At 39.2% G+C, this 22,974-nt stretch overlaps 1 protein-coding gene across 2 annotated transcripts in view; it reads right to left on the bottom strand.

Annotated features, from left to right (window-relative positions):
* Positions 1-376: 376 nt before the first annotated feature.
* The window catches only part of DCDC2 (doublecortin domain containing 2), a 157,663-nt gene continuing 135,065 nt past the window's right edge, over positions 377-22,974 (bottom strand). For both annotated transcript variants that reach the window (XM_032650284.1, XM_032650285.1), the window contains 2 exons: positions 6,894-7,193; positions 377-6,110 (listed from right to left, as the gene is read on the bottom strand). In XM_032650284.1, the coding sequence (XP_032506175.1) occupies positions 6,012-6,110; positions 6,894-7,193 (399 nt within the window). In that variant the 3' untranslated portion in view covers positions 377-6,011. The remainder of the gene's footprint in view (positions 6,111-6,893; positions 7,194-22,974) is intronic.

Genomic DNA, 22,974 nt, shown 5'->3' with positions numbered 1-22,974 from the left:
GAGAGGCGGAGTGTAGCCCTCGCCGCCGAGCCCTCCAGGCCCTGTGGCGTCGGGCCGGCGGATGAGCTGGGGGAACCAGGGACAGACTGGGAGCTGTGTTCCTGCAGAGCTCCAGAGCCCTCGCCACGGCCACCCTCTGGCCAGGGCCCAGGCCTTGAGGCGGCGGCTAACCTATCCCCCATCCCCGCCTCCACGACCTGACGGTGGCCGCGGTCTCCACGGGTCGAAGTTCGTGGGACCCGGCGGCCTCAGGAACAAATGCAGTGAAACCAAGGGGAGTATCTCATTGAATTTTAAACTCTGTGGGTATTTTTTGCAATTTAAAATCATTTTTGTTATTACTAAACCCATAATAAACGAAAAGAGAACGGCGGGACATCCTTGCATCATTGTCTCTTTAATGGAAGATTGAGTTTGTGAGGGCATTTGAGAGAACTGTACGATGATTTAGTAGATTAAGGTCACATTCCGGGGAGAAAAAACACTTTTAGAAACCTGCAGAAAAGCTGTATGTTTAGTCTCATAAATAAGAGTTTGATAACCAATGCATGCTAGCCATTTTACAGCACCTTGTAGAAATTACAGTCCTTGTTGGTTACGGGAAGTTTCTAATGTCAGTTAGCCACGTGGTCTAAAGAGATTTGACTTTGGCAATCTAGATGCCTCCTCAGTTGCCCAGGTTTGCCTATGGAATAACAAAGATAACAGGGGTCAGCTGTACAAGAGATGCATTAATGAGTTCTCAGTGATGGTACCTGAATCACACACATTTTGTTATTACATATTAAGAAGGCAAAATGCTTTTGCTTAACTGTTTTTGCTTCTCAAACATGAAAGGAAAACACAAAAGTATTTTAATTCAATAGAATGAAGGCAGTGAATATCTTACAAACTGAAGCAGAATTTTAACCAATCTCTTTGTAAAACTGAATTTATTCCTATAGCTATATCTACACTAAATGTGCATAATTTGTTCTCTTTTTACCTTTATCATAACAAAAATTCTGAACCTGTGTTTCTCTAATACCATTTCATAAAAGAAACAACAGTGAGTTTTTTTTAAAATATCCCTCAAATTTTTATCAACTAAACAACATGTATATGAAGCTGTAAAAAAAAATTTTCTTTACATAATGAAGTTTAATATCTATGCCAAGTAGAAACAGAAATATCTTTTAATGTGCTGAATTTCCACATGGTTTAAATCAAAAGTATTATGCTTGTGAAAAAAATGTCATAAAAACAATTAATACGTGAAATATTAGCAATACAACATCATAAACAATAAACTATCCAAACACATTTTAATTATATAAAACACAGATCTATTTGCTAAAAAAAATACAGCAAACTTACAGAGTGAGCACTGATACAGAAGTAAAAACCTAAAAGCTCATAATTTGATCAAAACAAATAATTGTCCTTGCAAAGAAGAGTTCTAAACATATACAAAAATGATGAGCTCAACTTAATCTTTACCTACAACTTCAATAATCACCCATTATCATTGTACATATTAAGGATTTAAGACACAAGAAAAACACTGAAGCAAAAAAAAACAATAGGTTTTCTTCAGTCTTCTTCTAAAATTGACTACAGTCATTCCTTCTTCCCATATGCCATTACATTTGTGACAGTAACTCAACCCCTCAAACTATGTGGTTTAAGTGGATTAAGCAACAGAGAACACATTTGGTTCCATTCATAGATTAAAGCGAAGTCGTTGTTGGCTTAAGTCAGCGGAGCTCCATTAGTTACCTCCTGATTTTATAAATGCTTTATTGTTATCCAGACATTTTTTAATTCCCCATCTCCTACAGTATGCTATGCCTCTTCAAAAATAATATTTTTCTTCCTCATCAACATGTAGGGGCACATATTCATTCTCCAAGTCACTTAGACTTCATGGTAGGAAATATACCAATTTCATGTGGTAAGAACAAAAATCAGACCCATCTAAATACCAGGATAGTTTCTGAAAAGCAAAAATCGTACACTATTTACAAAAATGATCTTTAACAATGAAGAACTGTATGTGCTCATCACCTTAGAAAAACAGACTAACCTTAAAAAAAAAATCCTTCCATTCCAGGTTATTACACTCATACAAGGAAGCTAAAAAGCTTCTGCACTGAACTTGAACATTATATAAACTAATAGACTAATAAGTCATACTTTTATTCTGTTTGTGGTGAACTTGGCTACTTGGTACCGAAAAGAGTCCTCTCTACATGTTCATGGAAATCACACACACATTCACAAGCAGTAATGACCTTTTGACAGAGCCTGTGTTTGGTTGGTACAAAATATTCTGAGCCAAAGTATATGGTACTTAAGACTGATGACAAAGGACTAAAGAACTGTATTCTGTAGTTACTTCAGAGAAAAAGATTTTATATATTAATATATATCTCACCCCTCCCTAGAACAAATTTTCCATTAAAATGCTGGTAGCTTTTTTATTTTGAGAAGAATTTTAAACCTCTTAAAGTCTTCAGGAACCATGTTTTAAAGTACCATTGATATACATCATTTCTTAGCATTTCCTTACCAACAGTTTTTGTCCACTGCTTCTCTCAAAAGAGCCTTATTCCATTAATAACATTTTAAAGTGTGTGAGTGCATCTGTGTGAGTGTTTGTGATGTGTCTGTGTATATCTACATAGTCTATTTCTGTTCAGATTGGCAACAGTTCAGATGTGATGCTTTCTGCTTAGCAATTAATCTACTTTATAAACTTTTGCCTTGGCTCCTTGTTGAGCAAAAAGTGGAAGGATAGAGCTAATTCTTTAGGAGAGTCAGTTAACAAGATAAAGAAGCCTTCCTGTTGTTCTGTGGCCACAATTTTAACTAGGTGAATTAGCTTTATCCTTTGCGTAGAAGGTAAGTTATTTAGTGAAATTTTCGAGGATGTTGGTTTTTGAGCTATAACTGGAAGAGTTAACATGAATAAGCTCACATTAATATGGCTTCACGATCGTGAGCCTACAGAGAGATCTGACTGACTCTGAGCCACATATATATAGGATGGGTCTGTGCTTACAGACAACAGCAGGAATCAACACTCTCATCATAAAACGGGAGGCACGAGAGGGTATCATACTCTTCCTATGAGTCTGGCTTTCTAATATTCCCCCCCAAAATGTCTTAATAAACAAAAAGTCATCCTATGTCCATAGAGAAATATAATGAGTAAAAAGTTATCTTATGGCCAGAGTATCTTGTTTTATAATTCGAAATCCATGGATGCTCAAATGCAATTTTAACAGAAGCTAAACCAGGTAATACGTCCTTTGCATGAAAATGACTTTAGTTAAAAATCTTCTTTATTTGCGCTGCAAAACTCCTAATGTTCCATTTCAACTAACAAACCAGTTGCTGACAAATGTGTGAAAACCCAATTAAATTTAAGAAAAGCATTTCATTACAACTATGAAAATCTATCACAAAGAACAGATGAAAGCATTCTGTGATTGGTTACCACATAAAAGCTCCATGAGTTTTTCTTATTAACACCCTCTATAAAACAATACCTGAAGCCTAACCAAGATCTCTTCTGCTCACTCACATAAATGTTCTCCAAATCTGTCAGTAAGTCTCACTTAATTTGTGGAGCTACTCTGCCACGGAGGCCACCATTCCCACAAGGAAAATGTCCACATTTGGAAGGTGAATTAACTTTCATCATGTGTGTTAAAGTCATCTCCAAAATGACATTTACAATTTTAATCATCTGTCAGTGATTTCTTCCTTGTTTGGACGACATAGTTCTTTTTTTTTTTTTTTTTTTTTTTTTTTTAGTAACATATGCTTGCAAAGTGTTTTAAAGTTATTAGTGACTGTTCATCCCTCAAGTTAAGTCACAATTATATCCTACAGACAGGTGGTGAAATATGCACATAAAAGATAAGTATTACGTCCCAATTTTTTAATTTTTTGCTACAGGTATTGTGGCCTATCACCTTCTTGAAGTATACTTAAAATACCAAACTTTGTTTTTCATTTAAAGTAACATTGTGCTTCACTAAGATGACTCTTAAAAAGTTCCTGAAAACCTAAATATTAAGTATGATGAAGCAAAGAACAGGGGAAAAAAAAGAGACGGAATATCTTTATTGAAGAAGGAAAAGAGAGAGAGAGAGAGAGAAAATCCTCATTAAAGAAAGAAAAAAGAATCACCTTGATAATCAGTTATAATTTCTTATATGTAATCCCACATTTTTATAAACTATTTGAAATCATTAACCCCAGGCCCAGTAATAGTGTGGGAATTTAAAATACCAGGTAGTCTATTTCCCTAGCAACAAGAATTATTAAGATTGTTGCTTATAGTCTGCAATGCTTTACATTGTCCCATTTGAAAAAATAAGCCTATTAGTAGAAAGCACCATCTAGAGCTTATATTAGAAATATAGGACCCCATTTATAATCATCCTCCCAGATTACTATACCCTTATATCAGTATCTCTTTCCAACACTGTTACATTATATTCTCTGCATATACTTCCTATTTGTGGAAAACATTAAAATAGCTTCTAGGAAAAATACACCAGTTTTCTATAGTATCATTAAGTGCTTTATGTAACTACTTTGATTCCAAGTGATTGGTTATGAAACCTGGAGGGGAAAAAAATCTTTTAAACTTATCATTAATAATGAATTCTATGAAAGCACAAGAAGTTAAAATTTCAAATTTATAACTTATACATAATTAACAAAAATATGCTTTAATGTGAGAAAAACATATTTCTATATTTAAGGAAGAACTGCATCATCTCTTAAGAATTCAAAAAACTAATACGATTATTTTTTTCTCCATATATACCTAACAAGGCAGTTTGAGTTAATTAACTCCTAAAACTGTAATCAGGAACTGGTTTCATTATGACAATTGTTAAACTTTTTTCAACAATTTCTATCCTATAGCTTCTAATTATATAGAAAGGAATCTGCTTGAAAGTCTAAATATAACTGACCATGAAAATAAATATTTGCTGATACCCCTAGGGGAAAAAATATGACAAGGCGGTCCTAATAGAAATAAGGCAAAAGGCAAGAGAAATTGAGGAGTAACAAACTCTTCATATAGCCTACTTTTTTTCTACTATGCCGTCTTGTTCTTTTTGTTAAAAAACTGTTTGGAGAAAATTCAATCTTTGGAATAGCCAATATTGAACAATAATGCAAAGGAGAAGAGAGGAGTATTATTGGTATTGGTAGACTGGATCAACGAAAATCCATAGGATACCAGAATTTGAAAAACACCCAGCCAGTCTCAGTGATATAATTGGGTGTTCCTTTATAATTCCTTCCTGAGTATGTGTCATTAAAGCCATAAGGATTAAAACCTGCAGCAGTTAAGGGAGGGGCATGACAATATTTGTTAGGAATACACTGAATGAATACTTCCTCCTTCCAAAATGAATACCTTGTTTTCCTTTTTGTTCTCTTAAGGTGGATTTTGGCCAAGGAGGAAGAAAGAAAGGAGTGTCAACAAGACACAGAAACATTTCAAACTATTGCCATCTTCAAATTATCTCTGAAACTAAATTGCAATTTGTTTATTCAAGAGTTTATTGCTTTAAAAAAAATAGTACATGCTTTCCTATTATCATTTTTTTTAATTCTGTGCCTTCTTAGATAAGTGCTTTAGCATAAGCTGCCATCTAATAATCTCACTTAACAAGAAAAGGAATGATCTTGTTCTTTTTCATCTTTACAAAGACAAGTGGCCAATTGTCTTCCAGTGCAAATTCCCCTCTATTACTCTTGTTTAATTTTTCTAAATGACTTTTTAAAACACATCTCATAAAAAGTCACTCTGCTTTAGTAGCTATTCAAAGTTATCTAGTGTTTCCCATTAGTTTGGCCTCTAATTTTAAATTTCAGTAGGTAGTATTCAACCATATTGTCACATTATGTTTAGCAATAACTGTATGCTTATTATTCGAGTATTATAACCCTTAATTTTTCTTATACTCAATATACTCTCTTTTTAAAAATCATCCATGCTACGACAGATTATCCTTGTTTCGTTCATTGTTATCGTTTTCTTGTGAGCTGGTGATTTTTACTTCTGGCTTTGGTGGTCTTTGAGGGTCCAAGTCAGCCTGGAGGAAAACAGATGAAAACAAAGATATTTAGCTCTTTAGTTACAGAGGCAATAAAATTTACAAAGGAAAAATGACTCACGATTGCCTTTAATCTTATAAATATTCAACTAAAAATAGTTCCTTGTGTTCCCTATGTTGTTTAGTCTATCATCACCCAGTGGACATGACAATCTCAAACTTTACTTGTTCAGAAGCCCTTTCTGGGACCATAACCCACCACGTGCTTAAAGGGCACAGACTCACCTCTTGAGCTTCAGGTGTTATTTTTCTCAATTTTTTTCTTTATTTCCTTTTGAGCTTTTCTTTTCAACAACATACCTACACTTTTCATTTTAGCATTTTCAGAGAAAAGGGAAGAGTAAAATGCAGCAGTCCTCCTCTCATGTCACATTAGTAATCCAGCCCCATACCAGATGTCTTTTATTAGTTTTCTACTAGAATTCACAAATTCTTTGTGACTATGGTACCAAGCACCATCGAGTAGATAAGAGGACAGAAAATGAAAACATAAAGGCAGCTTCTGGAACAGCAACCCTGCCCCTTGGATTTCTCATACATTAATGATATCTCATTACAGTTTGTCTTTTACCCACTGGACTGAAAACTAAGGGAGTAAGATTAGAATTAGCTGGTTTTCAAACTCTGTTCCATGGAATCCTGGAAGTGCCATAGCTTTCACGTCCTAAGTGCTTGAATAATTCCCTAAGTGTGAGCACAGATGCACACACACACACACACACTTCATGCATGCACACAAGTGAGCAAAAGCAATAGAAATACCTCTTCACATCCACTGCCAGCTCCTTGAGACTTTATTTCCTCGTCCACTGCTTCTTGAAGCTCATTATTAACCTGGTCCAGTTCCTCGCCATTTTCTTCATTGGTGCCTCTGCTCACACGAGCAGGACCTGCCTGCTCCTCCCTGTGATCCAGGATCTCCTCTGCTTGCTCTGGAGCTTCAGTAGCCTCCCCGCCTCCTTCCTCTTCAACTCCACCATTCATTCCTGAAAAGTCTTCCTTCTGTCCCACTTCCTTATTTTCTTTCTCTCTATCTTCCTCATCTACTATTTCTGCTGGCCTCTGATGGATCAAAAGGAATAATGGATAAAAATAGAAAGTATAACAGAGATTTTCCATGGCACATTATAATAATGTAATAATTATAATATCACTGTCAAGTGAAACTTCCTTACATTTGCATATATACAGTATATCTTGTGTTAACCTTTACAAATATACCACTCTTCACAAATACTTTCTCATTTAATTCTCACAATCATCCTGTGAGGTTGGTATTATTCCCATTTTACAGGTGAGAAAACTAAGGTCTGGGGAGACCAAGTATCTAGCCCAAGATTCCACTGTTTGTAAGTGGAACAGCCAGAATGAAAATGAACCATGTGACTCCAAAATCAATGTACTTAATCCCCATGGCAAAGAGAAAACTACACTGCAGGATACTTGGCCAACGTCTAGTGGCCCAGAAGAGGAGGTAAAAAAAAATTCTTTGTGGAGAGATTATCATCCCCACCACTAGTGTCTGGTATGTATTTAAATCTCTAAGTATGAAAAAGGGCAATGGCGATGGCCAGGATGTGAAGCCTGGTTTTCTAAAAATAAACATGGACAGCTTTCCACACAATGCCTAAGAGAGCTGACTGTATATCTCTAAATACAAAAAGTGATTGTCGAGGGCTTCTCTGGTGGTGCAGTGGTTGAGAGTCCGCCTACCGATGCAGGGGAGACGGGTTCGTGCCCCGGTCCGGGAAGATCCCACATGCTGCGGTGCGGCTAGGCCCGTGAGCCATGGCCGCTGAGCCTGTGCGTCTGGAGCCTGTGCTCCGCAATGGGAGAGGCCACAACAGTGAGAGGACCGCATACCGCAAAAAAAAAAAAAGTGATTGTCATGCAGATCCAAGGCCAAGAAACTATATATTCTTTCTATAAAAATAAGAAACGCTCAAGTATTTTACAAACTAGGCATTTTTACTGTTATTTAGATACATGTAAGTCTGTTTTAAAAAAGAACAGGAGGCCAAGTTCCAGAGCCAAGACTTCGGAGAGAGAAAGACCCAGGTTCAAGTCCTGGCCAGGCACTTACTGGCTGTTACCTAACTTCTTTGAACTTCATATTCCGCACTTGTAAAATGAGAATATAATAAAACTTCCACGGAGGTTAAATAAGTTACCTACAGTGCCTAGCAAAGCACCTGGCACATCATGATCCTAAAAAAAAAAAAATTAAATATCTTCCCATTTGTTATAATACATTCTTTCCTGGACCTACCATATTTCTTCATTGGCCTTAATAAAGTATGAGTTTTTTAAAGGATAAGGTAGAAACAGAATTTGTATTACGTTAGGACCCCACTTCTGCCTCTTTCTAGTCATCTGACACTGGACAGGTCAGTTAATCCCCTGGTATCTGTAAAACAAAGGTTTGAGGTGCAATTAACTCTGACCTCCCTTCCAACTCTGGAAGTCCAATCTCCTCTAACTACCCAAATTCTTATTATGGGACTATTAATGGTCCTCTTATAAAAGTTATCATAATGCTCTCAGTTTAGGAAGTAAAGAAGGAAGCAAATGGAGCAGAGTAGACTAAAAAAACTCAGGATAAAATTCAGCACAACATTATTTCGAAGAGGAAAGAGGCAGGACCATGAATTCCTATACTCTGTCCAACACAAAGTCTCAGATTTGATTACATGATATCAAAGATGCCATTTAAAATAATGAAGGTTAAATAAATGAATTCTTAAAATATTCCAATAACCATCGTCTTTGTCATCAAAGACGATGTCATCAAAGACGATGTCATCAAAGACTAAATTAAATAATAGTACACTGCTTCTGCATCTTTCAAATTTCCATTCAGTTGCTTAGTGTCAAACTGTGTAGAGCCCTAGTGATCCCTAAGCATGCTGCCCAGGGGGAGGCCCTTAGGGAGGCCAAATGCTGGACAGAAACTAAAGGTGGGAGGGGATGGATCTGCCAGATGGTGTGGAAAGAAAAGGCAAGAGATTTATAAAATGAAACCCACAGCGCTTGGTAAGGATTTCTGGTTTTTATGCATAAGACCTAAATGAATGAAGGTGAGAAAAATTTTCAATTTCCAAAGGAGAAAACACTATGTTCCCATCTCCACACGCTTGTCCCACCCTCTCTCAATGCAGAGAACAAAGACGGCAGAGCATTGACGCAGACGCACTAGAAGTGATGACAGGAGAGTGTGGCAAGAGACAGGGTGGGCACTGTCTGTGAAAACAGAGCAGAGGAAATGTCTGGGGCCAAAGGTGACATTTATGTCACTGAGGAGAAAGGGCTTCTGAGGGACCCAGGGAAGGAACCGGCAGCACCAGGAGGTCCAGAGGCTTGCTCAGTAAGACACTGGGACAGAGAGGGGACTCTGGGCGGGAGAGAGTTAGAATAAAGAGCCTAATGTAAAATCGATAGCTAGTGGGAAGGAGCCGCATCGCACAGGGAGATCAGCTAGAGGGGTGGGATAGGGAGGGTGGGAGGGAGATGCAAGAGGGAGGGGATATGGGGATATATGTATATGTATAGCTGATTCACTTTGTTATAAAGCAGAAAATAACACACCATTGTAAAGCAATTATACTCCAATAAAGATGTTTAAAAAAAATGCACAGAGAAAAAAAAAAAAGGAGCCAACTCAGAGAAACACGGCGGGTGGCTCCCCACTAACCTATCAGAAGAGGCCATGGAAAGGCTCAGGGGTCTTGGACCGAGAGACAGCAAGTTCCCTTGATGGTGACTGAGGGATTTTTTAGGGGATACTCACAGGGGGACTCTAAGAGGCACTGGAGGGCTCTCAGGCACCATGACTCGAGCTAATGGGCCTGGAGCAGCTGTTTGTGCTGGGCTAGATGCCAGGCATTCAGAGACAAATACGACTGTGACATCAAAGAGCCCAGAGCAGTACTGCAGCACATCACGTGATCGTGGGGCAGGAGGAAAGAGCAGTAACTCAGCGTGTGGCAGCCTGGGGCCACATCCCACACAGTCTGGGCACTGAGGTTTCTACAGCACTGCGTGAATGGTGTCCATAGGTGGAGAGCAAAGGACAGGCAGCAAATACACCAAGCAACCGTCACCCGTATGTGCCGAATGCCACTCTCAGCATTCATACCTTCATCATTTCCTAAAACCCTCACAAGAACCCTACGAAACAGGCTTCTGATGCCCATTATATGAATGAGGAAAGTGAGAAATCCCTCAACGCTGCCTGCATCACACCGCAGGTGAACCAACAGGGTTAAGATGGAACCCAAGGTGGTCTTGTCTCAAAGTCCTATATTCTTTCTCCAAGAAACAACACAAGCAGTTGCTAATGTACCTAGCACTGCTGCAAGCACACCCAAGTATACTTTCAATGGCCAGAAAATATGACGTCTGCAGTAGGCAACATGACTTTTAATTTTAATTCTTTTAAAGAATTACTGACCTGAAAACAAAACATTTCTGGATTTCTATTAAAGACTGGTAGATCTAGGGAAGGAACATTATAAACATCGTTAGGCAGAGTACTTGAAGCAGGACATAACAAAAATCCAGAAATACTACAGCGCTAATGGCCAATGAGAGCAAAAAGATTTCTGTGCAAGTTACCTCTGAAAATTGGATAATCGTGTATCGCACTTCTAGAAATTGTAATCCTTACTGTGCCTAAAGTTGCCTTATTCAAAGCAACTTTGGGTTTTGGTTTTAAAGAGAAGTTATACAGCATTTTTTATACAGCATTTTTAATATAAAATCTTTAATAATGATACCAGAAAATTCAAATTTTAGTGTAACCATTCAGGAATCTAGATATGTCCCTTGCCTCTGAGAATCTATTACAAGAGCTTGCTAAAGTCTGCTAAGGTGACTACGGCTGTCTAAATGGGAAAAAGTCTGTTTTCCTTTACTGATATCTGGATTTATACCTAAAAGTTACAGAATGATAGAGTGTTGGTTTCTAGGTTTTAGTTTTAAGTCTCTCATCCTACCCCTTTCTTTGCTCCCAATCCCCAAACGCATATACATTTTTTTTCCCCTTTAATGAAAAGAGCTGGGCTGGGATCTACCCTAATCTCTTTTTAAGGATGGAGACACCTAGCCCTAAATTCAGCTCTGTTCTCTTCGCTGTTATTACCACGACTACTAACAAGCGGTATTATGCTTTCATCCCATTATTTCTATTAGACTTTCCCAGCACAGCTATTTTAGTAGTCATCAAACGAAGCCATATCTGGTTGGCTCAACTTTAAGAAATGCTGGATTATGGGGCTGAAATACCAATTTGATCAATTTAAATAAGATGGTAACATTAGTTTAAAGGCTTATAATCCTTTAAAATACCCTGAGTGTAGTACGAAATTTATTATTACTACAACACAATTCAGGACAAAAAAAAGAAAGAAAGAAAAAAATGCTTCTATGACAGATCTGTAATGAATAAATGAAAAGCAATGCGCTTTTTGGTGTAATCTCCTTTGAAGCAAGCGTTAAATTATTAAAGATGTTTCTAGTGTATACATCAATCAAATCATCCCCAGAAGGAACACTGAGTTTTACACCCATACACACGCACACAGATAAAATCTATACCGTGGTAAGGGCCTACAAAGAAGTAAAAAAAAAAAAAACAGCACTCCTTCTATAAGAGAGTGGGTGTCCATTATTAGATAGCCATACTATATTTGAATAATGTGTTCCCACTCCACTCCACCAAAAAACAAAACAAAACAAAACTTTGCAACTATTTAATTTCTTCAAAATTCCCAAGTAGTTCTCAGCCTCTGCCCGTTTAGCTGGCCCTGCCTGATTGCCCAGCTAAGCAGGGACAGTCACAGCCAGCCAGACGCCAGTGTTAGCGCAGTGAGCCAGGGGTGACGTGTACACAGAACCCACGTTCCACCCGCACCTCAAAGAACCTTACAAGATTCCGATGATGTTTGCAATTTTGACAGAGAAAAGTGGACACAGGAGGCAAAAGGGCGAGGGTGGAGGGTGTGGGGAGAAAGGGACAGGGACATGGATGGAAAAGGTAAGAGTTAGACATCGCAAGTTCAACTTGAGAGAGTGAGGAAGGAGGAAGAGAAGCAGGAAGGGAAGAACCCTCTTTCCCAGATCCAATAACACTGTCCCTTTTACACTGAAGGGAAGCAGAGCTCCCACATGTGACGCTGCCTCTCCTTCCTGCAGAAGCCAGTTCTCATGTGATTCCAAGAGACTGTGTTCATAACTGAAGAAGCTCGCCAGGCAGGGGTGGGGGTTCCTGGACAAAATTTCTGCCTGCTGATGTTTTCTACAATGGTGATGTCAGCTGCGCGAAATGAAGCAGCCGTGGTCTGTTGGGAAGGCAGGGGTCACTGCAGCTTCAGTGACCCACCTCACCCTTTGGAAACTGAGGATAATAATGACCTCACAGAAGTGCAATAAGGACCAAACGAGATCATGCACATGAAAGACCACTATAAACTGAAAAGGCTACAAATATATATATACATATATGTGTGTGTGTGTGTTTATTATTGTTACCACTCCATTTTTCTTGCCCTTGGATGGAAAGAGTTGAGAGGCTGTTGTCTGATGAAATAGTATAATACAGGATTTGCACTACAGTCATGAAATCGTATTCTAGTGGGCCACTTAGAGCAGTCTCCCTTCTAAATCTCATTCACGTGAAAACAAACAAACAAAATATATCAAGACACTCAGCAATTATCTTGCCCTTCTTAGTTAATACAGTTAATATGCAGGCTGATGTTCAACTTCTGGCCCAATGAGACAGTTAGGTGTGATTTTCATAAACTAATCACCCTTGCTTTTAGTCACTTAGTTTATTCTTTGCTTCTGAGTGCCCTGGTATGCACTTCTCACAACAAATTTACCATCCAATAGCTTTTATTTTTTCTGAACTCTATTCACTCTTAAAAGTAATACAAATGTGCCAGCAGTAAATACCAAGAAAGGGTGACCTCCGTAAATGAGTATATGCATTTAGGTAATGCACGACTTTGTCTTCAGTTGTAATGACAGGTTGGCAGTAGCCGGTTATTCATCCTGTTTCTCCTACCTTTACCCGGAAGGCTCTTCCTTCCCTTCGTTAGACCCACCTTCTCTCGAAGCCTTCCTGGTCCCCTCAGGCAGTTGTCACTCCTGATTTGCGCCCTCAGAACACCTGTCAAACTCTAATCACAGTGTGCCATTATCCCCTACTTATGTTTGATATGAAAATAGTGAACGTGGGGCACTTCCCTGGCAGTCCAGTGGTTAAGGCTTCGCCTTCCAATGCAGGGGGTGCGGGTTTGATCCCTAGTCAGGGAGCTAATATCCCACATGCCTCTCGGCCAAAAAACCAAAACATAAAACAGAAGCAATATTGGAACAAATTCAATGAAGACTTTAAAAATGGTTCACGTCAAAAAAAATCTTTTAAAAAAAAAAAGGAAAATTGTGAACATGAATTGCTATCGAGTACGTAGATGCCTCAAACGATGTTTGGAATGACTGTGGAATAATGGGGAAATAACCTCAGCTCTAGGGAGGCCTTCTGGAAGTTTCTAGAAGCAAGGGCTCTTTCTTCTTCATCTTTGTGTCCATCACCACATTTCCCACAGGATTGTAATTCATCGTCTTGAATTAAACCCAAATGTGCCTCCCACAGATAAAAGCCAACAGAGTATGTGCCTTCAGGAAAGGACAGATGATGGTGACAAGGCTCACGTCTGTTGCGCGCTCTCCAGGGACCTGGTCCTATGTTCCATGCACCTCATATGCCTAATCGTATTTAAACTAACCTCATCACCATTTGAGGAAAATACTATTCCCATCCCAACTTGCAGATAAACAAACTGAAGCATAAAGAGATAGGTAAACTTGTCCAAAAGCCCCACCAATAGTGACAGAGGGATATGAATGCTTTTCTTACCACAGGACTGTACTACTTCCCCAAGATAATGTACAGAGCAACATTCCAAACTCAACACGATGCTAAATAGTTACTCGCAGCCTCATGTCTTCCAAGCCAATGCCTCTCCATCACCGGGCATCTTGTTAAATGCAGATTCTGAGTCAGCAGTTCTGAGCCTCTGCATTTCCAGCAGCGCAGGTGCTACTGATGCTGCTGGTCCCCAGGTGACACTTGGTGAGGCTCTAAACCACATGTAACACAGGTATGGTCATAAATACACCACCACCCCTAAAAGACATCTTTGGTTAAAATTTCTAATTGTAATTATGCCTCGTTAGATGAAGGTCATATTTTAACTTAAAAAATATGAATTTTATTGAAAACTGGGAGAAAATAGTACTGACTGTTGACAGAATGATATTTAGCCATAAAGACAGTTCTACAAGATTTATTCTAATTACATCACCCTGCCACTCTTTCTTAGGAGTCACTTTATAAAAAAGAAACACATCATTGTTGCCAAGGCGATAAACCAGGAAGATATTTTTACCTGTGCTTAAAGGTCTTCTCCCCTGGTGTTTATGTTGAATTTAGTCAATTTGTGACTAAAATTTTAAGAGAACCAGTTTTCACATAGACACTGTTTCTCCATCCTGAACTTTCAGGACTAGCTCATTCTTGTGAGTAATTGTGTAATACTATATTCTGTATAAAGCACAATTCTTACGTTTCACTGGAGTCAAGAAAGGGTATTCATTATACTCTCCCCTATATACTCACTAAACTGATGTATATAATGATTGCACAAATCATTTAGATGGTTCCAGTTTCAAAGCCTCACTGACATCAAGAACGTCCGGAGTGCAGCTAGATTAACAGACATATTACACATATATGTACAATTACAGATAATACGCACCCTTAAACATAGAAGTGTTTATAAGAAAGGTGAGACTTTTACCTTTTAAAAAGCACTTTTCTTATCATAAGCAATTGCTCTTGATACTGTTACTAGAAAAGTGACACCAGACTTTCTCCTTAACATGACACCAGCATTGATATTCCAAGTGCCTTTTTGCCTGCATTTGCCTACATGCATATCTTACTATTTATTTTGTAAGGGATATCCTGGGAAAATGGTTGATTTGTATGGCAAGACAGAAAAGGTCTGGTAGTTGTTATTGCTGTCTGCATCCTAGCAGGGATGGCTCAGGGGAAACCATAAGTATTCAGGTTTTCTAGAGAATATGCATGCAGTTACAAAGGTTAACTCAGGAGTCCTGAGTGGTAAGAGGAAAGAAGATGGAATATGGAAATCGTATGGAAATGAGCCACAAAATATCTGAAGCATCAATTACTTGGAAGGTATTTTCACAGACAGATGAGGCTGCTCAAGTGACTTACACTTTAAACTCACATCACACCTTTGACAGTAACAGCAGCACCAAAACTTGGAAATGGGAAAAGGCATCTAAACAGACACTACAGCTGATGTCCCACCTACTTTAGAAGTAAGTGTTGGGACTTCCCTGGTGGTGCAGTGGTTAAGAATCCACCTGCCAACGCAGGGGACGTGGGTTCTGAGCCCTGGCCAGGGAAGATTCCACATGCCGCGGAGCAACTATGCCCACGCGCCGCAACCACTGAAGCCCACGCACCTAGAGCCCGTGCTCCACAACAAGAGAAGCCATCGCAATGAGTAGCCCCTGCTCACAGCAACTAGAGAAAGCCCATGTGCAGCAACAAAGACCAAATGCAGCCCAAAATAAATAAATAAAATATTAAAAAATAAATTTAAGAAAAAGTAAATGTTGCTTTTTCTTATATTTATATCAGAATTCCCTGAGGAGTATATTTGAACGTTTAAAACCCTCGCTATCTGAGATAACAGCACATGCTACAACTTTCTAGGCAAGAGAGCCTACCTAACCACCCAACTGTCCTCATTCTTACCTGTCAGGTCTCCCTCCCTGAAATACCCTAGACCTAGAAGCTGGAGCTCAGAACGGCCCCCGCCACACACACACAAATGAAAATACTACCTTAAATGTCCATTTCTCCATGAAGCATTTGCTACCTTTGAAATTTGGGAGTAGGATTTGTTACAGGCTTTGGATAGAAGGTGTTTCTGTGGATTTGATGGCAGAATTCAGGCAGAGATGTTGAAAGTAAAGAAGTTACTACACTTGTTTTTATTTCTGTTCCCATAGAGACTAAAATCATCTCCTACCCAAGCTGAATGAGGTGTTTGGAAATAATCAGTTTCAATTTTTCATGACAGCAAAGTACTGCTTCCCGTTTTCAGCTTTCAGAGGCTTACATTCACAGAAGGGAAAAAATGGTTTAATGTGGTTTGAAGTACAATGGCCTACAAAAAAGGGTGGTTCTATTTACAGACATGACCCTCTAAGGACACAGGGAGAGGGAAGCTTTGGCCAGCCACCTGCTGAGAGCTGGCTCACCCAGGCCCGCTGAACTCCACAAGTTCCCACAACACTCATAGGATAAGATACAATACCTTGAAAACTTATATTTATATAGCTATTTAGCCATCTTAGAAAAAAACCTGCCCCATTAAGTTTTCTCACTTCAGAAGCGTTGATTTTCTTTCGCTTACATCAGAAATCGCTGAAGGCTATGTTTTAATGTTTAACACCATTTCCATCAATTAAACACAAATCAACAAAGGTGATGTCACAGAAGGCCTTGTTGATGATGCACAGGGAAGTTAAGAAGCCAGAGCATCCTCATCTTAACTCTTCCCACTGTGTGTGATGCTTATAGCACCAACCACGAACATGGTTCACTAAGAGGAGGTGACCTGAATGCAGAGAATGGTGAAAATACTGTTTGTACGTAATTCCTTTCATTTCAGGGAAGGCAGTGAAGGCCGAGTAGCCCTTCGCACAGATGGAATCTGTTTGTGAGATAATTAGAAGCCCCTAATCTCCCCACTTCCCAACCTTGAAGTGTTGAGACAGAGCACCAGACTGGAAGCCAGGAGCCCTGGGCGCCTGTGTAGACTCCCCAACCCCCAGCAGGCTGTGTGTTTGTGGGAAAATGGCTTTCCCCACTACAGTATGGGGATTTGTTTCTTCAATGGCAAAGCAAGGAGTTTATTCCAGCCTCCTTTCTGGTTCTGAACATTTCCTAATTCTTATTTTAATAAATACATTTCACTGAAATAGATGTAGGGGTCTGGTCAAAAGAAGCAGCCTCCTTTATCTTTCTGTGTATTTTACACATGAACATGAACAAGTAACACAAACAAGCTCTCCATTGAGCTTACCCTTCATAAGAGAAGCTGTCGGTGACTGCTGATTCTCCAGAAGGGACAAGATATGTCAATGGGCATATCTGGACTTCAAACCTCCTGCTTCTGGTTATAGCCTCTAGGCTGCAGATTCTTTAAAATGGCATTGTGTTCTATATGTGTAGATCAATCATCACAAACTTAAATGCCCCCAGTGGCAGGGCAAATAACATAAATGTGTAATTCAGGACAGGTGTGAGGTAATAGGGAGTGCTGAAGTCTGCAGTAAACTGAAGAGTACACGCCCACTAAAGAGATTCCATATTGTAAGCCCTGGGCCAGCCAAAAACATTCTCTCATAGGAGATTTGGTCACAGGCTGCCAGTTTATCATCCCTACTGCAGATTCTATGAAGACAGTTTATTTTCACAGTGATGAATTAGTGTGAAAGAGATTTCTGGTTAAACACAGCAGACTGAACAAATGTGTGTGTGGCAGGGGTGGTTTGTAGCTTCCTTCCAATTTCCCTCTAAATTTTAGGTAAGGGCAACTTTAAAAGGGATGAAGCTGGAGAGATACAGAAGACCGGAATTTTGGAAACAACCACAGAATTTGGGAAACTGTAAAGGCACTGGACATGAGGCCGATTAACAGCAGAACCAAGTAAGCTAAAATTTGAGTCTGTAGGGAGGGGAAGCCAAGAAGCAAACTTTGCACATTGAAAAAACCTATAGAAGGCTTGGGGATTGGAGGCACCATCTGTCTCTGGAAGAATGGGCATAGGTATCGATATAACTAAAAACAGGTGGATTGGCTTAGAGTCTTTAAATGAAGGAGGCAGACTCCCAAGATCCCCTTGCTGACCTTGGAGAAATAAATGAGGTTTATTCTTTAAAGATATTGAACTATAAGGAAGCTGCACTCAAGCAAAGTGAGAACAAGGGCACCGTACTGAAACCCAGAAGGATACATCTCTCTACTTAAAGTCTCTTACTTAAGGTCCCCAAGCCACCTTCCCACAGTCAGATCCCAAAGTGCTCACAGCCAGGCTTACACCGTTAAGGCAAGAGGTTGAAAGACTCCACTCAAAAGAAATAGACCAACCCAAAGGAACTACACAGATACTGAAAATTGGAGGTACGCCAATGAAATGGCAAAACGAATCACTCTACAGTGAAACATCCCCAGCCTGATGAGCTCTGCCTGTGCACAGAGAGTTTCCTTAATGCTTCCTTCTAAAATCTAACCAGACATACACCTTAAATTTATACAATGTTACATGTCAAATATACTGCAATTAAAGAAAAATCTAACCAGACAACCAAGGAGAGCCTCTAACATGGAGACAGAGATCATGGAGATAGAAAGATAGAAAGAAAAATGAAACAGAAGAAACAAACATAGTTCTGGAAAAGAAAGTTTAAAATAATAGGTTAATCCTTGGAGAAATAAGGGAAGAGACCACATACATAAAATAAGAATAGGATGCTATAAAAAGGAACATTCAGAGAATATGAAAGAGCTCTTAAAAATTAAAACCACGATGGCTAGAAAAAACTCAATAGACGGAAAATGAACCCTGAAGCTTGTTGATTTTTTTTTTAAAGTTGAGAAAATAGAAAAAAATCCATAGAGGTGGAAAGTAGGAGAGATAAGTAGAGGATCAATCTAGGAGGTCCTATATCTGAATACTTGTAGTTCCAGAGGAAAGTAAAGAAATAGAAGAAAATGATCTAAGACATAATTCAACAAATTTTTCCAGAACTGAAAAACAAACATTTTCAGAATAAAAAAGCCCATTGAGTGACTTCCCTGGTAGTCCAGTGGTAAAGAATCTGCCTTACAATGCAGGGGACGTGGGTTCGATTCCTCGTCAGGGAACTAAGATCCCACATGCTGCAGGGCAACTAAGCCCACGAGCCACAACTACTGAGCTCGCGCCTCAACTTAGAGAGGCCACGTGCCACAAACTACAGAGCCCGTGTGTCCTGGAGCCTGCGCACCACAACTAGAGAGAAGCCCACGCGCTGCAACAAAAGATCCCACATGCCTCAACGAAGATCCCACGGCTGCAACTAAGACCTGACACAGCCAAAAATAAATTAAATAAATAAATAAATCTTTAAAAAAACACAAAAAGCCCATTGAGTACCCAGTCGAATAAGTAAAAAGACCTGCACCAAGGCACATAACTGGAAATTTTCAGAACACCAGGAACAAAGGAAAAAGCCTAACAGCTTCCAGAGAGAGAAAAAGGATTATTTACAAAGGATCAGGAAACAGAATGACATCAAACTTCCCAACTGCAAATCTGGATGGGAAGGCCAACTGAGCAACACATTCAGAATTCTGAGAGAAATTATATCTAACCTAGAATTTTATATCTAGTCATGCTTACAGTCAAGTTTGCTAGAGAGAGAGAAAAAAAAAAGACATTTTCAGACATGCAGAGTCTCAAAAAATAAAAGTTCCTCCCATGAAGCTTTTCCGAGGCAGCTGCTAGAGGTGAGCTCCACAAGAACAACGAAGGTATAACCAAGAAAGAGGAAGATGTAGAACCCAGGAAATAGGGAATCCATCCACGGGAGAAGCAAAAAAATTCCCAAAATAATGGTGAAGAAAAATACCAGGATGACTCTGAAAAGTAGATCCAAAGAACAACTAACCAGCCTGAGGCAGATGATCGAAAGGCTTGAGAAAAAGATCAAATTGAGATTTATTATCACTGTGTACATCTGAGTACATCAAGAGGAGATCAACAGTTCTGGCAGAGTTTGGAGATGGCTTGGTAATGACTACAGAGAATAGAAAACTAATCAAATGAAAACTTAGAAAACTAAGCAAATGAAAAAAACATAGGCAATTACTAAAATAGGGAGGAGGAAAAAATATTACACAAGAATATTTCTCTATTCCATGAGAAACAGCTAATAGCTCAAATCGGTTAGGTCTATAGAGCAGGAAGAATCCAGGCGGGGAAAGCTGGGGCAAGTGGTTGCAGTTTTTGTCATAATTTTTCTTGGATTGGTTGACTTTTAAAAAGAGTACATGTGTAACTTTGTTATTAAGGATTTATTACGTTTTAAATCAAGCAACAAATAAGAAAATAATATATACCACAACCTCCAATTTAAAAAAAAAAAAGAAAGCTTTCACTGCTCCTGTGTTCATGACGCTGGTTTAAATGCTATTTAATGAAACTACTTAGCATAAAAACATCTTGCAATTCTCATTTTATTACTACTCAAAATCAACTACAAATGGATGGAAAAAGCTATAAAACAATCCAAAACCACGCTGAAGTTACAATCCACATCTTCTGCTCTCTTCTCTCAAATGGAACAAAATCCAAAATATAATTGCTTCTTTGCCTATTTTATAGGTATGTAATTTGCCTGTGTCTTTGAGATGGTGGCTTCTCCTGCCTGATCTTTACTTACTACAGGCAGTTTACTTAACTATAATGGAACGGTCTCATTTCTTGCCTCCTTAGCTTGGAAAAGCATCAGTTTAAAAATGGAACACAATGACACATAAGTCATTGGTGCCAGGTATAGCCACAGGTATTAGTTAATCAGGCACTTCCTTCACTGCTTACGGGAAACCAGATTGATTTAGAATGTGCATGCAAAAACATTAATTTTTGAAAGAGTACTTTATTCTTATGAGACCTAAACTCTCCCCTGAGAAAAGGTATTTGTTCTGGCCTCCCCAAACCTATAAAAGAATGTGACATTCTTCAGTTTCCCATGGGTTTGGACGTAGTATTAGATCCAGGATCATTCATTTGTCTCTAAAAAATTAAGAGTCTAGACCTTGGGACAGAGCTCAAACATGTTTTTAGCTGAAATTAGTCCACAGTGCCCCATTACACACACTTAAACACATAAACAATGCCAGATGGGATCAGTAGAGGCCATGAAAGACTATGGAAGATCTGAAATTTTTCCATACTTAACAAGCTAACACATTAGCCTGCCATCTCTTCATGGGTGCTGGCAGAAGACAAGAGACTACTGGGTCAGAGACAAAGGACTTTACTGCTCACAGCAATAGCAGTAGCCAGAGGATCAGCATTTGCACCCACTCCCTGAGGCCCCATTTCCACAGGGCAATGAGAAGGGGGTGATACACACGGTGGCCTATATTACAGGGGAAGGACCCCATGCTTAGAGAACCCAAATCATTTTTCTCCAAATATTTTCATTGTGATAAAATAAACACAGCAAAAAATTTTACCATTTTAACTAGTTTTAAGTATACAATTCAATGGCACATCTTTCATAATGGATAGGAAACGCGCCTGACCTTTGCACTCTAGGGAGACATTATCTTTATTATACTGGACCATCAACAAACCTAGCCTTTGATCCACACCAGGATTTCTCAGTCTCAGCACTATTGACATTTTGCACTGGACAATTTTTTGCTGTGAGGACAGTCGTGTGCATTACAAGATATTTAGCAGATTCCCTGGCCACTACCCACTAGATGTCAGTAGCACTCCCTCACTTATAATGATCAAAAACGTCTCCAGAAATTGCCAAATATCCCCTTGGAGGCAAATCACCTCCAGCTGAGAATGACTGCTCCAGAGGAAGTCACTATCTCTGTCTTTTGAGGCTGTTCACTACACAAACATCCTTGAAAAAACAGTCCAGAACAAAGGCAATCTGTGCCTCTACTCACAAAACATGCAAAACGCAAGAGATCCATGGAGAACTGCCTCTCAACAGAGGCCTTAAAATTTACTTCTGAAACTTGATCTGCTTTTCAGGCATAGATAAAGTACTTGGCCAATTTGCACATGATATTACACGCACACGCACCCTTCTTTGTGGTACTTTGACTAAAGTTACAACATGAACCATTTAGATGATAGGAAACAAGTTCAAAGAAGTTAAGTAGGTATGGCCCGAAAGGAAATGTATGTATCATTTACAGCTGAGCCAAGTAGTATATAATAGTTCTTTTCTTATGCAGGAATTTTTCCCCTCCTTGGGTTAATAATTGGCTTTTGTGGGGGAGGAGTGCATTTAATACTCTTCCCCAGAACACTCCTGTGCTTTGAAGTTAGACACACCTGCATTCAAATCCCAATTCCTCTACTTAACAGTACAAACCCGGACATGTAATTCCACCTATAGGAGCTTACTTTATTTCCATACATAAAGTGAAGGTGATAAGACCTATCTTACAGGGTTGTCATAACAATTATATGAGAAAGTGCCTAGTACAGTGCCTGGCACTCAGTAGGTACTGAATAAAGAGTAGCTATTGCTATTACAGGTCCTCAGAGTGGTTCTTACTATAATGGAGCGTTACACTAATTTCTCCACACTCTCACTTGGTTTTCCACAATATTTATAACATAGCTGCTTAGGATATGGAGCAAAAGACCACCAGGCCATAGAGAGAATGACTCTAAGACCTGACTTCATAAGCATCTCGTGCCAACCCCATGAGCTAAACAATCCTAACTCTATTACTAATAGGGTCAAAGAAGAAAGCAGTTCTGACCTTTTGTTACCTGGTTTTCTTTTCTTCAAACTGACCTCAATTTGTTGATATTGCCCAGCTTTCACCAATCTGGTTGTTTTTTTTGTTTTTGTTTTTGTTTTTTCTGGTACACGGGCCTCTTACTGTTGTGGCCTCTCCCGTTGTGGAGCACAGGCTCCGGATGCGCA

Source organism: Phocoena sinus, chromosome 11 (genome assembly GCF_008692025.1).
Source record: "Phocoena sinus isolate mPhoSin1 chromosome 11, mPhoSin1.pri, whole genome shotgun sequence".
In the NCBI taxonomy this organism is placed as follows: Eukaryota; Metazoa; Chordata; class Mammalia; order Artiodactyla; family Phocoenidae; genus Phocoena; species Phocoena sinus.
Note: the sequence above shows the minus strand (reverse complement) of the source record. Positions and strands in the feature narration are given on the sequence as shown.